The 16,185-nt window shown below is 60.2% G+C and overlaps 3 protein-coding genes across 3 annotated transcripts; 1 reads left to right on the top strand and 2 right to left on the bottom strand.

The window, feature by feature from the left end:
* Positions 1 to 143: 143 nt before the first annotated feature.
* F5144DRAFT_589914 (copper-exporting ATPase-like protein) lies at positions 144 to 6,321 on the bottom strand (the record flags this gene model as incomplete). Its single annotated transcript, XM_066790102.1, has 5 exons — positions 144 to 640; positions 683 to 1,201; positions 1,278 to 2,049; positions 2,592 to 2,604; positions 2,684 to 6,321. The coding sequence occupies 5 exons, from the start codon at positions 6,319 to 6,321 to the stop codon at positions 144 to 146; spliced, it is 5,439 nt and encodes a 1,812-aa protein (XP_066645986.1).
* F5144DRAFT_93125 (uncharacterized protein) lies at positions 6,319 to 7,077 on the bottom strand. Its single transcript, XM_066793579.1, has one exon. It carries the CDS (start codon positions 6,852 to 6,854, stop codon positions 6,393 to 6,395), a length of 462 nt encoding a protein of 153 aa, XP_066645985.1. The 5' UTR covers positions 6,855 to 7,077; the 3' UTR covers positions 6,319 to 6,392.
* Positions 7,078 to 8,415: 1,338 nt separating this feature from the next.
* Positions 8,416 to 14,366, top strand: F5144DRAFT_544617 (sulfite reductase [NADPH] flavoprotein component-like protein; the record flags this gene model as incomplete). The annotated part of the gene is made up of 8 exons (XM_066787305.1): positions 8,416 to 8,589; positions 8,669 to 12,039; positions 12,194 to 12,211; positions 12,364 to 12,416; positions 12,545 to 12,642; positions 12,708 to 13,153; positions 13,209 to 13,846; positions 13,960 to 14,366. 8 exons carry the CDS (start codon positions 8,416 to 8,418, stop codon positions 14,364 to 14,366), a joined length of 5,205 nt encoding a protein of 1,734 aa, XP_066645984.1.
* Positions 14,367 to 16,185: the final 1,819 nt, after the last annotated feature.

Genomic DNA, 16,185 nt, shown 5'->3' with positions numbered 1-16,185 from the left:
CCTAACGCAAGAGCCCATCCCCTTTTTGCATGCTTCAAGACCAAAATAACAATACACATGCCAAGCCCTGCGCCCGCTCATTACCCCCTGTGCTGTTTCCACCATCCTCTCAAAACATAGAAACCCAACCCACCCAGAACTAACTACTCCCCACCACCCACATTCGAATGCGACGTGCCCGGCCTGCTGGAGCCCAGCTTCCGTAACTTCCCGCCCGCCTTGGTATTAAACAGACTCTTGACCCGCCGCAGCCTCGACATCATATCACGATCCTTCCTATCCCTCGCCTCCTCATCATCCACCTCACCCTCCCTTCCCTCCTCCTCCCCGTCCTCATCTTCACCCCCCACCAAACCCCGCGGCCGCCCATCCACCGTCACCGGCCTCTCCGGCGTCTTGGGCACCGCCGCCCCATCCGCACCCGCACCACCGCTCGAGCCGGGAGCAGGAACACTACTCTTGCTCCGGCCATGGCCCTGACCCTGGCCCGACACCACACCCCGGCCCTTCTTCTTGCGACTGCCCCCCCCACCACCACCACCACCATCACCAGCGACCCTCTCCCGAATAAACGCCTCATTCCTCAACCCCACAACCAACACCTCCCACGCCGCCGGCAACACCACCCCCCCCTCCCCACCTTTCATCAAAGAAGCCGCCGCCCTCACCACCCCCCCTCCACCCGGATTCCGCTGCGCCTCCGGATTCTTCCACGGACAAAAAAACCGGTGCTCCCTCAGCGGATCGAGGTGGTCCATGGGCGCGGGCACCAGGACGGCGCCCGAGGAGGGGTCGACCTCGCGCGGCTTGAACATCCAGAGGCCGAGGCGGCGCAGGCAGGTGTGGCAGGAGGCGCTGTTGGGCACGGGGGTGCCGAGGTGCGGGTGGGTGAGGGATTGCCAGCCGAGGAGGGCGAGGGCCAGGGCGGGGCGGTTGGGTTGGGGGTGTGCGTTTTCGGGGGCGGGGGTTGTGGTGGTGGTTGTGGTGGTGGTGGGGTTGGTTTTGTTGGGGGGTGGGGGTGGGGAGGTGAAGAAGTCCGCGGGGAGGTGAGTGATGATGGTGTCGAGGTCGAGGGTGGGTGGGAGGCGGAGGTTGGATTCGTAGGGGAGGAAGGGCGCGCGCTCGCAGAGTTCGTCGTAGCGTTGGCGGAGGCCTTGGAGGGCGAGCTTCGGGTTCGGGAGGGGCAGGCGTAGGAGGGAGTCTGCGCAGTTGTTAGTAGTTATACACAGTAAACACGAGGACTTGGGTGGCGGGCAGCCCGTAGACGAAAAACATACCATCGCATCCCCTCTTCCTCCACAGACAGTCCTCGGCATGCGACTCGACAATCAGCTCAGCATACGCGTCCACGACCGACTCGGCCACCTCGGACGCGATCAGCACCGCGACCTCCTTCCCGTCCACCTCCTTCCGGTTCACCTTGACCACCAGCTCGCGGCCGCAGAGCGTGCACTTAACCCGCTCCTTGCCCTGGCACGCCCAGCCGCGCTTCGCCCACTCCACCTCGCTGACGCGGTCGGGTTTCGGCGTCCAGTCCGTCAGCTCCTGGAAGGTCGCGAGCCGCCGCAGCAGCTGGTCGCGGTCGCCCGGGCAGTATTTCGGCGGCGGTGGAAGCCCCTCCCTTCCGTCGGGCGCTGGGCTACCGGCACCGGGGGTCCATTTGCGCAGGGTGACGTTGGAGATGGTCGTCGTGGACGGCGGGACGCTGCGTATGCTCGCGGGCGAGGATCGCATCGGGGTGGTTTGTAGTGTTGTGTATTTTGAGGGTGTGGTCGTCGGTCCGCCGGTGCGGCGCTTCTTCAGCAGGTCGGCGCTGCTGTCGCCCGCCATTGTCCTCGGCCGTTGCGGCGATGAGCGCTGCGAAATGGGCGAGGATGCAGGATCGGCTAGGTTGTCGCGATCGGTGCCGTATTCGGCTGGTGGGCGGTTGCCGATGCCCTGGAGAAGCGCATTGAACTTGCGCTTCACATTGGAATTCATTTTTGACTTTGCGCCGAGATGGGGTCCTTCTGCCGTGTACTGTGTGTGTTCCCAGCGGCTGTGCCGCGGCTGGAGTTGGGTGCGGCAGAGTGTGGTCACCGTAGTGACGAACCCCCACTGTTTGGAGTCGTTGCTTTCAAGCGAGGAGAAAGAATCGGGCTGCTCTTTGTGGCTACAAAATCGGACAAATGTGTGGGGTAATGACGAATTGGTCAAGATGCAAGGCTGAAGATCAGATGAACGGGACGGATTTGGGTTCCTTCCGTTGTTTGTTCATGTTGACTACACATTTTGGAACCAGGCTCGGCCAGATTTGAGCTCCCAGGAGCTCAGCTGCACAGATCGCAAGTCTTGGCATGCACATCACAGTATGTATGCACAGTGTGGATATTTATCTCATTTCCACCAAGACCGAAGACAACTCCTTTCCCAAGCTGCAGGTCCTCCAAGTCAAGGTACAAGGCCTCATCCGTCGATGGTGAGTCAAGTGGGCCAACTGTTTCACCAACACCCCAGGCATAAAGAACTCAGTGAGACAGGACACAAGACATTGAATAAAACTATGGGTATCTATCCGTACGAAGTATGTAACGAGCAAAAACCAACCTAACACATGCATGCTGTCTGTCCAACCCAACCACCCATTCTCATAGGCCGCCAGCACAACCCAAGAAAACTAACGCACGCAAAATAACTCGCTCACTCAATCTGCCTCTCCCTGTACCCAATCCCATTCATCCGCACCCTCAGCGCCAGCGAGCTCAGCACCACACTTATACTGCTCAACGCCATCGCCAGACTCGCCCACACCGGGTCCAACCGCACATGCTGCCCGTTGCTCATGATGGGGTAGAAGATGCCGGCCGCCACGGGCAGCGCGATGCAGTTGTACACCACCGCCCACCCAAAGTTGAACTTGATGCGCGTGAACACCACCTTGGACAGATCCAGGAGGTCGACCACAGAGCGCAGGTCACTCTTGACCAGCACGAAATCGGCGCTGCTGATCGCCACATCCGCGCCAGACCCGATGGCCACGCCAACGTCGGCTGTCGCCAGCGCCGGGGAATCGTTGATGCCGTCGCCGACCATGGCGACCATGGCACGCTTGGTGCTGGACTCGGCCTTGTCGCCCACGCGCGCCCGCAGCGTCGACTGCAGATACTTGATCTTCTCCGCCTTGCCCGTCGGCAGCACGCCGGCGATGACTTGGTCGTCGGGGATGCCCAGCTGTTGCGCGACGGCCGCCGCCGTGGTGGGGTTGTCGCCCGAGAGCATCCAGACGCGGGTGCCGCGGGACTGGAGGGCCTTGATGATGCGCGGGGCCTCGGGGCGGATGGGGTCCGAGATGGAGAGCGCGGCCGCGAGGGTCCACTTCTCGCCGTCGAGGGGTCGGGTGGCGGCCAAGGCGACCGACTTGGCTTCGGATTTCCAGCGCTGGAGGGTGGCTGTTGTCTCAGATGTGATGGAAACGGAAAAGTCGGACATGAAAGACTCGTTGCCAACGGCGAGTTCGAAGGACGATTCGGGCGTGGAAGAGCTGTGGTATGTTGCTTTCATCCCTTTCCCGGGAACTTCCTGAAGGTTGTCGATGTTGGCTCGGGAGGTGGTGTGGGTGGCGTAGAAGGCGACGATGGCTTTGGCGATGGGGTGGCTGCTGTTCTCCTCGACTGCTTTGAGAGCTGCGAGGACAGCATCCCTTTGGGAAGCGTCTTCCCGGTAGATCTCGGAGTCGGTGATGCTCGGCTCACCGCCCATGGTCAAGGTCCCCGTCTTGTCAAAAACGACGCAATCGATCCTACTGGCCTTCTCAAACGCCTCACCACCGCCCTTGGCGAGGATGCCGTGCTTCGCCGCAAGGCCACTACCAACGAAGATGGCTGTCGGGGCCGCGAGAGCGAGACCACAGGGGCAGGCCACGACGAAGACCGATATGGCAAACTGCAACGAAAACGCAACCCAGCCGCCCGAGGTGACATCCAGGTAATGGGTCGGAATGTGGCCGCCGAGGCCGAGGGACAGCCAGATGATCCAAGTGAGGACGGCGATCAAGGTGACAACCGGAACAAAGTACGACGTCATCATATCCGCAACCTGCTCGATCGGGGCCCTCTTCGTCTGGCCCTCCCGGACGACGTGGACGATCTGGTCCAGCAACGACGTCCCCGCCACGCCGGTGATGCGCACCAAAAGCGACGCGTTCTTGTTAACCGTCCCCGAGAACACCTCATCGCCCGGTACTTTCTTTACCAGCCGTGACTCGCCCGTCAAGCTGGACTCGTCAAAGTTGCTCTCGCCCCTAACGATTGTCCCGTCGGAAGGTGGCGAAGCGCCATGTGTGACACGCACAACATCCCCAAAGTCCAGCAGGTCCGCCTTGACGACCACATCCTCCTCCTTCTCGGTCCCGTACCCCTCCAATAGAATAGCCGTCGTCGGCCTCAGTTTTGCCAGCATCTCCACCGCATCGCCCGTCTTCGACTTGCTATAACTCTCGATCAACCGACCCAACAACAAGAAAAAGGTCAAGAACACGACCGAGTCAAAGTAGAAGTTGGAGTCGTTAACCTCCTCCGCTTGATACGCGGCCGCGGCAATCATCTGGCTCACCGAGCTAATGTACGCGATCGTTGTCCCCAACGACATAAGCGTGTTCATGCTGCCGAACCGGTAAAACCGCTGCAGCACGGGCACCCTGCTGCCGCGCCGCCAGAGGGTGCGGATCTCCTTGATGGCGCGACGGTGGAAGAGGTCGGCGGCGAAGAAGTAAACGGGCGTCGCCATGATGAATAGCGCTATCTGCGCACGGCTGATGCCCGACGTCCAGGCCTCCATCATGAAGTGCTTGGTGTGGTCGTCACCGGGGATCAGCGACATATACACGATGCCGATGATGAAGGAGGGGATACAAACGGCGCCGGTGAAGAGGACGCGGTAGAGGATTTGGGAACGGTGTTTACGCTGGATCTGCTTGGAGCGCTCTTCGAGAGTGGGTGGGTGGTAGATGGTAGCGGAGAAGCCCGGGTCGCTCGCTTCGACGGCGGCGAGTATGTGGCGGATAGTGAAGGACGGCGCGTCCGGAGTGTAGGTGAGTTTCATGATGGGGCGCTGGCGGGTTGGTGCGGTAATGACCTCGAGGTGGCGCCGGAAGCCGGCGAGGCTTTTGGTTACGCGGTCCGGGCAGTGCTCGCAGTAAAGACCGTCAATGCGGATCTCGACTGTCCGCTCGTGGTCCTCGGCGGCTTCTTGCGCTAGGCTGACGACGGCGTCAAGGGCGGCATCGTAGCCGAGGTCTTCGATCGCCTCCACTAACTTATCGGCATTGTCGCGGCCTTGGATGTCTACCGAGGCGCTATTGGTGAGCAGGTTGACGCTGATGTCCTTGACCCAATCCCTCTTCTTCATTTCTCTTGTGATGCCGTTAGAGCAAGAGGCGCATGTCATGCCGCCAATGGCGACGGTTACCCGCCAGGTGTCTGAGTGGTCCGGGCCCTTCCGTTTCCCTTGGTTGAGGTCAGTCACCGAGTCCAGGGTTGCCTCGTACCCGAAGTCTTCTATGGCCTGGACTAGTTCGTCAGCCTTCTCCCTTTCCCTAATGTCCACGGTCGCGCTGTTGCTGAGGAGGTTGACGACGACGTCTGCAACCCAATCGTTCTTCTTCAGCCCTTCGGTGATCATGTTGGCACAGGCAGAGCACGTCATGCCTCCGATGGCCAGCGTGGCCCGCCAGAGTGGTTGGGCCGAGGGGTCCATATCGCTCTCAATGGCAATGAAAGTCTTGGACGCGGCGCTGGTAGGCTGGCTTGAACGAGTGGGTTTACTCGAGGCCAGGTTGGCATGGTGGGACACGGTCTCCAACACGCCCTTCTCATCCGTTTCGGTGCCAATGGTCCCTCGGCACTGCTCGCAGTTTGCGAGATGAGCTAGCGTCTTTTGAGACCGCGAGGCTTGTGGCCCGGAGGGCTTGAACCACCGGCTGAGTCCAGACGCCGGGCGGTCCATGTTGCTGTGGCTGCTCTCGCCCTGCTGCTGAGTTTCACCAAGTTCCAGATCGAGATCAGACACGGCGTCGGACGAGGTTGTGATGCCGCATACTTCGAAGCCGTTTTCCTCGAGGGCCTTGCGCATCTGCCGGGGAGATGCGGCCGGGGCGTGCTCAACGGTCACCACAGAAGTGACTATATTGGGTGAAACCCAGTTGATGAGCTCCCCGCAGGACTCGTGGAGGGCGCGCTTTATGGTCGATACACAGGTAGGACAGTGAAGATTGGCCAGCAGGAACGAGGTTGAGACAGTCTCAGCTGGTCCGGCGGTCATCGGCCGGCGTATGGAGGGTGCCATGGTGATATGCAGTGACGGCTGCCCAACCCGGGCGGCCCAACCCCTGTAGAGTCAGAGCAAGCAGAGTCGGGTCAGAGGGGATATGCCGGTGTCTCTTCGGCTGGCCAGAGCCGAAAGCAGCAGCAGTGTGTGTGCGACCTGAGTGATTGGCGATGCCAGTCGGACGTGGCACAGCGGGCGTAGATTAAAGGTTTCCCTTCTAGGAAATGCGGATGTCTGGGGTCGCCAGCGCCGGGATATAGGCTGAAAGGGCCGATCTGGGGGCGGTTTGCTGTTTGCTTGTGGGGAAATGGGGAACTGGGGCAATCAGTCAATGAGAGATTGCAGATTGCAGGTGCTGTACGGGAACAAGACGGTGCAGGGCGTAAGAAGGTCGTGATGCAAAGAACAGGAATGGAAGCAATAATAAATAAGAATTGATGACGATCTGATGGCAAACAGGGTACAAGGCGAGAAGGGGAGGCGACTGACCTTTTGGCTGACACGGCTGATATAGTTACAGAGCAATGACTACAGTCGTTGCCAAACGCCATTCAAGACAATAATTTTCTGCTCTTCTCGCTGTTTCTAGAATTATTCAGCAGTTTTCACGCACAATTGACGCAGTTTGCTTTGCCAAGAGGGCTGCGGTTGTCTGGATTCCGTGATGGTTTTGGATCCGCTTTCCAACTTGGGCATGGTTGCTGGCTCCGGAAATGTTGGCTTGGCTGGCTGGATTGTTCCTTCCATTCCCGTTTCTGGTTTTCCCCAGATTTTCATCGATCTCGGACTTGCATCTGGGAGATCCGGCAGTCGAGTCCTCCCGCTCTTTTCGATAAATTCACCCGTATCCTAGCATTTGCATTTTCTTTGTCCCAACATTCTTCAGCCTTCGAACCGACCCCATCAAGTCGGCTTGAAGTCACACTACCCGGTAATGAAATGAATAGTGTACCTAAGAATGCCTGCTGTTACCTCGCAGAAAGGATGTGGTCCGGTTCATCGCAAGCTTATGCCAAGGATGAATGCATCATCAGTCTCGCCATTGCGAGGTGGCGAGACCAAACCATTGGCCAGCTCACGACGCACAAAAGCCGCAGCCGGTTCGGGATCGCCTCCCGCATCGGCGCCCGAATTTTGCAATCTGGACCCCATGACGCTCCATGACGCATCAGCCGTGCAGACCAGGCAGACTTTAGCGAATTGACGGCGACTGTGGGGCGGCTTGAGACAGATTCGGATCCGGACGCACCGGACTCCGTCTGTTTCCAAGCGGTTCTGCTCAGACCGGCCGGTCTGGTGCACCGCCGCCGCTCCGGACGAGGTTTCCACTTCGCCGGCTTGGCGAGATCGCCACGGCGTGCTCATGCTATCATTGTTAACTGACAGGAAAAAGTCGAGCGGAAAAGACACACTCGGGAAGTGTTGTATGTATCTTTAACTTTGATGCAAGAATCCGATAAAAAATACCACACAAGCACTGTTGACTTCTTATCTTTTCCGGTCTCACAACATCGAATGCAGTGTTGCGACCATGGTGCGACCACCTTGCGCAGGAAGATATTCCTCCACATTCGGAGAAGTGGACCCCTTTCGCCGTGCCAAGAAGGGGCTCCTCTTTCCGGCCGCTTGAATCGTTCTGCGGAGCATGGAAGCATCTGTGCTTCCTTAAACAACTTCTAATCCAATACAACTCTCCCTTTCCAATCCACTTCCGTTCCTCTCTTCCTGCGCTCTGTTGACACTAGCAAGACCAGTCACAAAATAATAAGACTGGGCGTGCAACCCGCTCACTTGCGGTTACAGAGGACCAGCATAGACACATACGAATTAGTTAGGTACCATACTCTGGCTTGGACGTCGTTTCTGTCCCGTTTCCTGGTTCTTAGGAACTCAGGCACGGCAAAATACATAGAAAAATGAAGAGCTCAACAACCAAGCTGGCCTCTCCTGAACTCGGCCGGCTCGACGGTGGCTCGGTGTCGGGGCTCGGTGGCTGTCGGCGGCTCGGTGGCCACGGAACCGGAATCGGAGCGTTCACACGTGCTCCCCCACGTGCTCCCGCTTACAAAACCCCGTCGTTTGAAATCAGCGACCCCCACAAAACCACCAAATATGGTTAGCGTTAATCACGCCATCGTCCTCCATCAACGCGACTTCGAGACGAAGCCACAGCATTTTGATGGCTCGGTCCAGAATTTGCCATACTGCGTAGTCATGTTGCGGTACTTTATGGAGACGCCACGCGGGTTGCCGTGGACCGGCGGGCTGACAAAAAGTGACAAAAAGGTAGGATAAACTTCTCCGTTCAGTTTTGCAGAACTCTCTTCTCGAGCTTAGAAGAGTCTCAATTCCACCAATTTCCCAGCATTTCTCGCTGGCGCAGTCGTTTCTCTCCGTTTCTGCGGTTCGCAAACGCTTCGAGGCATCTCCTGGGCCATTCTCGTCCCTCTTGCCTCGTTACTTTGCGAACGGCCAAGTCCCTGCTCTTGAAGAAGTGTTCAAGAGCCAGTCCGCCACTGGCATTGAAGCCATTGAAGACGATATCAAACCGCCCACCATGCAATTGAAGCACGAGGTGACCACGGGAGGCACTGTGCCCGCTCCAGAAGCGACCACAACTCCCGCGGGACTCGAAAAGACCGTCTCGACCCAGCAGATCCCCCTCAGCTCCATCTCTGGACCGACATATGTCACCGGCCAGCTGCTCGTCCAGCAGACGGCTTATAAGCTCTCCGACAAGATCTTCTCCCTCTCTCCTGAGACCTTCAACCTCGACAATGCCGTGAAGGAGTGGTCGCAAGCCGACGAGAAGAACATCCATGGCGAGACAACAACTGTCGTGCCGCTCCAGACCCGGGCCGGTGCCGGCACCTTTGCGCTGGGCTACATTTTCTCCAAAGACTTTGACCTCAGCAAGCGTCACATCCCCCAGACCCTCCTGGCTCCCTCGCTGAGCCTTCGTCACCTGCGCTCGGCCCTAGACCAGCTCTCGCTCCTCTATGGGGTAGCCAGCCCCTTCGTTGCCCACATCGCGGCCGCCGACTACTCGGCCCACGATGGCCTGGTCGTCGACTACGAGAGCGCCCTCCAAACTGCCGAGGACTTGGGCCTCGGCCTCGTCTCTAGCGCTTCTGCTTACGAAGTCCAACACATGTCGCTTCTCGCGACGGCCCTGGCTTCGCTGCTGCCCACGCTCCACGTCTACGACGGCCTTCGCACAGCCAGGGAGACGTTGAGAGTGGTGGATGCTCTCAGCGAGACCAGCATCGCCGACATCTACAAGAAGGTGGCCCAGGCCGCCGGCGCTCTGAACAAGAGGCTGGACACCGCCGGCAAGGTAGTCGAGCTCCTGCGCTCGTTCAACAGCGAGCTGGGCACCGCGTACGCCCCGTTCGAGTACCACGGCCATGAGGCGCCGGAGCTGGTCCTCGTGGTCTTTGGCAGCGCCGAGGCCCAGCTTGCCAAGCAGGTGGTGAACACGCTCGCCGCCGAGGGCAAGAAGGTTGGTGCTATCAACGTCCGCATCTACCGGCCGTTTATCGAGGAGGCTTTCCTCGAGGCCCTCCCCGAGTCGGTGCGCCAGATCGCCGTGCTCGGCCAGGTCCGTGACGGCGTGGCCGTGGACGACGCGTCCGTGCAGTCTGCGCTGTACTCGGATGTCCTTACAGCCATCTCGTTTGCCGACCGGCCGCACGAGCCGGTGGTTGTCGACGTCAAGTATGCTGCGTCGACGGTCCACACTCCCAGCTCGGTTGCCTCCATCATCCACCAGCTCACGGCCAAGGACAGCCAGAACGAGATCAGGCTAGCGCTGCACGCCCTGGAGCAGGCCCGTCAGTACACCTTCTGGGATGTTGATAACTCGTCGGCTGTCGCTGCGCCCAAGTCTCTTGGCAAGCTGCTCGCGCGCGAGGCTCCTAACAATGTCTACGTCCACGAGACGTATGACAACCTCGTCCAAGGCGGCGCTGTGCGCACTGATATCCGGAGCTCTGAGAAGTCCATCGAGGCGCCCTTTGCCATCGAGGAGGCCGATGTTGTCTTTGTTGCCGAGGAGAAGCTGCTCAAGGACCTTGATGTCGTCAAGGGCTCGAAGGCCGGCAGCAAGCTCATCCTCCGGTTGCCCAACTTCAAGGAGGAGGACCTGGAGAAGCGGGTCCCGGCTGCGGCCCGGAAGCAGATCCAAGAGAAGGGTCTCGAGCTTTTTGTCCTTGACTCTTCTTTCTCACCTGCTCTGGAGAAGGACGCCGAGCTCCTGGCCCAGCTTGCCTTCCTGCACGTCGCCCGCCCCGAGATTACGCTGCCCGAGCTTGCCAAGTTTGGCGAAGTCGCCCAGGGCGAAGTGACGCTGACCGAGTTTGCCGACGCTCTCCCACAAGCGCTCAAGGCCGTCGAGGCCCCGGCTGCTTGGGCTGAGGTGGCTGAGGCCCCGGCCGCACCCTTGAAGGCGTTCACGCCCACCAGCTTCGTGGCTTTCGAGAAGGACGAGCAGGAGCCGGCGCTCAAGCTCGACAGCTGGCAGGAGGCGGCCAAGGGCCTCGTCTTCAAGGAGGCGTACGGCACCCAGATCGACCTGCGTCCCGACCTCACGGTGAAGACCTTCACGGTCCACGTCCAGGAGAACCGCCGTCTCACGCCGGATGCCTACGACCGCAACATCTTCCACATCGAGTTCGACCTCGGCACCTCCGGCCTCACCTACAACATCGGCGAAGCGCTCGGCATCCACGCCGACAACGACCCCAAGCAGGTGGTGGACTTCATCAACTTCTACGGTCTCAACGCCGACGACCTCGTCCAGGTTCCCTCTCGCGAGGACCCCGCCGTCGCCGAAACCCGCACCGTGTACCAGTCGCTCGTGCAGAACCTCGACATCCTCGGCAAGCCACCCAAGCGTTTCTTCGAGTCGCTCGCCGAGTTCGCGACGGACGAGGCCGAGAAGAAGAAGCTCGAGTTCCTCGGCGGCAAGGAGGGCGCGGACGAGTTCAAGCGCCTCTCGGAAGTCGAGACGGTCAACTACGTCGACGTGCTGGAGATGTTCCAGTCGGCGCACCCCACCTTCACCGACCTCGTGCGCATCGTGGCGCCGCTCAAGCGCCGCGAGTACAGCATCGCCTCGGCCCAAGCCGTCACCCCCACCTCCGTCGCGCTCATGATCGTGGTCGTCGGCTGGGTCGACACCAAGGGCCGCACGCGCTACGGCCAAGCCACGCGCTACCTCTCCGGGCTCAAGCCGGGCACCGCCATCACCGTCTCGGTCAAGCCCTCCGTCATGAAACTCCCCACGGCGGACACCGCGCCGCTGATCATGGCCGGCCTGGGCACGGGCCTGGCGCCCTTCCGCGCGTTCGTGCAGTACCGCGCCATGCAGAAGGCGCAGGGCAAGGACATCGGCGCCATCCTGCTGTACCTCGGCAGCCGGCACCAGCGCGAGGAGTACCTGTACGGCGAGGAGTGGGAGGCCTACATGGACGCGGGGGTCATCACGCTGCTGGGGGCTGCCTTCTCGCGCGACCAGCCCCAGAAGATCTACATCCAGGACCGCATGCGCCAGACCATTGCGGAGATTGTGCAGGCGTATATCAAGGATGAGGGGTCGTTTTATCTGTGCGGGCCGACGTGGCCGGTGCCGGATGTTACCGCGGTGCTGGAGGAGGCGATTGCGGTGGAGGCGAGGGAGGGCGCGAAGAAGGTGGATCCCCGTAAGGAGATCGAGAGGTTGAAGGAGGATGGGCGGTATGTGTTGGAGGTGTATTAGATTTGCAAAAGCGAGCGGTTGTGTTTTCTGTTGTTGTTACTTTTCGTGTTGAATATACCTTCTTGGCCGGCGAAGCCAACCCTGACTCGTATCTACCACATACAAAAATACCTTGACCTTGTTGCCGTCCAGGAATGCGAACTGGAGTTGGTTTGTGCGGGGAAGCTCCGCCAGTCCACAAGGCGGTTCCACCACCTCATCCCCAAGAATCCGGGGCTCTTCCGCAGCCAACCAACCCAGTTTAAATCCGGCGCAACCCGCCGCAGCCCGCTCGGGAGTTGCTTAACCGGAGTGTGGGGTAGCTGGGGCTCGGTCCGGGGAAAGGGGGTTGATGCCTCGGAGCGTCTGCCGTGCCGTGCGTGTGTTGCATTTATCTTGTCTGTATGCAAGGAGCTACTCTCTCTGTACATGCTTTTTCCTATTTTGGGTTCTCATCTCATTGAAGTCAGTCAGAAAGAACTGAGCTGCATATCCTAAAACCAGTCAACCCCATCCCTGAATTCATCACCAATCACCCTATTCCAACTTTCACAAACCCAGCGTCAGGTATGGGGGCAGCAACCATCCGCGCCCTACCCAACGTAAGCCCCCTTCCCCCTCACCTGCTCACTCACCCCTCCCCCAACTCACTCACACAAACACCCAGAGGGCCGCCCGGGCAGTCAACCTCCTCCGCACAGTCCAATTCAGCCACCCACCATCTTGCCCCTGCCACTCGAACCCCAACCACCACCACCACGCCGCCACCGCGCCCTCCGCCCTGACCACCGTCTCCCGCTTCGCGGACCGCACCTCATCCCTCCACAGCAGCATCACCCGAGGCAGCAGCCGCGGCTATGCCACTCCCCGCGACCCGGCGCAGCAGAAGGAGTACGCCTTCGAGATGGCCGCATCGTCCATCCGCTTCGGCCCGGGCGTCACTCGCGAGGTCGGCATGGACCTGGCCAACATGGGCGCCAAGCGGGTCGCCGTCGTGACGGATCCGACTGTGGACCGTCTCGAGGCCATGCGTCAGGTGCGCGAGGCGCTGGATGCGGAGGGGATCGAGTATCGGGTTTATGCGAAGGTGGTGGTCGAGCCGAAGGATTATTCGTATGCCTCTCTCCCTTCGCCCTTTCCCCGCAGACTCTGACAGGCCTGCTGGTAGTGTCAAGGAAGCCATCGAATGGACCAAACCCTACGCGCCGGACGCCTTCCTCGCCGTCGGCGGCGGTTCCGTCATGGACACCGCCAAGCTGATGAATCTGTACTCCTGCTACCCGGACGCGGACTTCCTCGACTTTGTCAACGCCCCCCTCGGCAAGGGGCGGCCCATCGACCGCAAGCTCAAACCGCTCATCGCGGTACCCACCACAGCCGGCACCGGCAGCGAGACGACCGGCACGGCCATCTTCGACCTGGCCTCGCGGCGCGCCAAAACCGGCGTCGCGCACCGCAACCTCAAGCCCACCCTCGGCATCTGCGACCCGCTCAACACGCGCACCATGCCGGCCGCCGTAAAAGCCGCGTCCGGGCTCGACGTGCTCTGCCACTCGCTTGAGAGCTGGACCGCCATCCCCTTCCAGGAGCGCACCCCGCGCCCGGCCAACCCCATCCTCCGCCCGGCCTACCAGGGCGCCAACCCCATCAGTGATATCTTTTCGTTGAACGCCCTGCGTCAGACGGTCAAGTACCTGCCGCGGTCGGTGCGGGATCCCGATGATATGGAGGCGCAGAGTGAGATGTTGCTGGCGAGTACGCTCGCGGGGGTGGGGTTTGGGAATGCGGGCGTGCATTTGTGTCATGGTGAGTGAATCCCAAACAACGGCCGATAAAAACAGAATATAAGATATCATCATTGCTAACCACCCCGCCCCCCCCCCCCCCCCCCTCACCAGGCATGTCGTACCCCATCTCAGGCCAAAATCCCGGCTACCGGCACGCCGGGTACGAGATCGACGTGCCCATCATCCCGCACGGCGTGTCGGTGGCCGTGTCGGCGCCGGCCGTGTTCCGCTTCACGGGGCCGTCGAACCCGGAGCGCCACCTCGCCGCCGCCGAGGCCTTTGGCGTCGACGTCAGCACCGTCAAGAAGGAGAGCGCCGGCGAGGTGCTGGCCGAGGCGCTGACGAAGTTTTTGGCGGATCTGGGGGATCAGCCGAAGGGGTTGAGGGAGTTGGGGTTTGGTCGTGAGCATATTGAGGAGTTGGTCGAGGGGACGATACCCCAGGCTAGGGTGCTGATGCTGGCGCCGGGGCTGGCGAAGGAGTTGGAGCAGGAGAGGGATCAGTTGAGGAGGTTGTTTGAGGATGCGTTGGAGCATTGAGCATTGGGCGTTGATGGGATGAAAGGGCTATTGTGCTGCTATTGTTGGTGGTGGCGCTGGCATTGTGTAAGTGCCATGTTGGTTGTTTGATGGGATGCACTGTGGTGGAGTTTGCATACCCCTTGAACAATAGTTGCACAATAGGCAAAGAAATAGCAAGCAACTTGAGACTTGATGAAGTTTGCATTGGTAAACACCCTATTGTGTGAGTCAAGTCCGCATCAAGGATGAGTATATAGCTATCATCTTCCTCCTTCTTTCAGAACATCACCAACCTGGGCTGTATCCTTTGTTACCCTTCTTTCAGCAAGCCCGCTCAATCATCCTTTCTTATGATCTTTTCAACATTCCATACTTTACACACCTGCATGCGACATTCTTTATTTCTTATCTTACCATACTGCTGTCCCCCTTTTCTCTTCCGCCGTCACTGCCTCCGAGTCCAGCACAACTTAGCCAACTCGCCAGTGATCCGCCTAATAACAACCAGCCCGTCGCGCGCCCATCCGAGAGCACCATGTCTTTTCTAGGATCCGGTGTTAGTGCGAACTCCTTTCGCAACAATTCCACCGCCCATGACCAGAACCATGACGAAGAAAGGTGTGGCCGTCTGTCAAGCATTTAGGCCGACGTTTACGACGCCGACGACGAGCTGCTAGAGGAAGACGACGACTTCGAGGACCAAAACTTCTATTTTGACCCCGACCCGCCCTTTTCCCCCCACTTCGGCCTGTCATCTGGTCATACGGGAGAGCCCTTCTCGCCCCTCCTCGCCGGGCCCATGTTCTCTAGACTCCCCGAAACCACAGGCCATATTCCCCACCGTGGATGGCCAGTGCCGTACGCAAATTCGCTCTTAACGGATCAACCGTTCTACTACACCAGGCCAGACCCCATCGAAACCACCAGCAACCCTCCCCCCTCCCTACCCCCCTCCTCACCCTTATCCCCGCAAGCCATCTCAACCCTCAACGCCTGGTTCGACCTCCCCTCCCGCAACACCACCCCCCCACCCCCCACCCCCCACAACAACAACAACAACCACCCCCCGGCCCTCCACGACTGGCTCGGCCTCCCCTCCCCCGGCAGCTCCTTTTACGTCACCGAATGGCACACCGACTCCCCCACCCACTCCCCCCACGTTTTCCCCTCCCGCTCCCCCATCCTCCCCTTCTACTTCACCCACAACACCCCCCCCTCCTCCTCCTCCTCCTCCTCCTCCCACCACAGCAGCGACTCAGACTCAGACTCCGACTCCTCAGCCCACGACTCCGACGGGCTGCCCTACCCGCTCCCGCTCTTCGACAGCGACTACGACGAGGAAGAAGGGCGCGGGTGGCGGCGCGGATGGCGGCGCGGATGGTGGCGCGGGTGTCTGGCGCACGAGGTGGAGGAGGCGGTGCAGCTGGTGGGGGCGGGGTTGGATGAGCTTGGGGATGGGGTGTGGAGGGGGTTGTTGGAGGGGGATACGGATGGGGTTGTTGATGATACGGAGGGGGATGAGGATAGTGATGATGATACGGGGACGGAGATGGATGGGGAAGGGGAGAGGGAGAGGTGGTGGGTGTGAGGGGGGGTGATAATGGTTGGGATTGAGGAGTGGTGGGGATAAGGGGAGGAGAGGAGTGAGGTTGGGCTGGGTTGGGTGGGTTGTGGTGGTGGAGGAGAGGGAGATGCTGGGGGAGTCGGAGGTAGGGGGGTTGGGGGTGGTTTTGGATAACTCGGTCCAGTGGCGTTTGCTTTTGCCGACGAGCCTGGGTGGGTAGGAGGAGCTGGGGTTGCTGCTGGGGTTATGTTGCGCGAACGGGGGGTAGTCGTG

The sequence above is a fragment of the Chaetomium tenue genome, assembly GCF_020726465.1.
Source record: "Chaetomium tenue strain MPI-SDFR-AT-0079 chromosome Unknown F5144scaffold_2, whole genome shotgun sequence".
Classification (NCBI taxonomy): Eukaryota; Fungi; Ascomycota; class Sordariomycetes; order Sordariales; family Chaetomiaceae; genus Chaetomium; species Chaetomium tenue.
Note: the sequence above shows the minus strand (reverse complement) of the source record. Positions and strands in the feature narration are given on the sequence as shown.

Excerpts from the sequence above, each read along its gene's own strand:
- F5144DRAFT_93125 (XM_066793579.1), bottom strand. The coding sequence starts at position 6,854 with ATGGCGTTTGGCAACGACTGTAGTCATTGCTCTGTAACTATATCAGCC.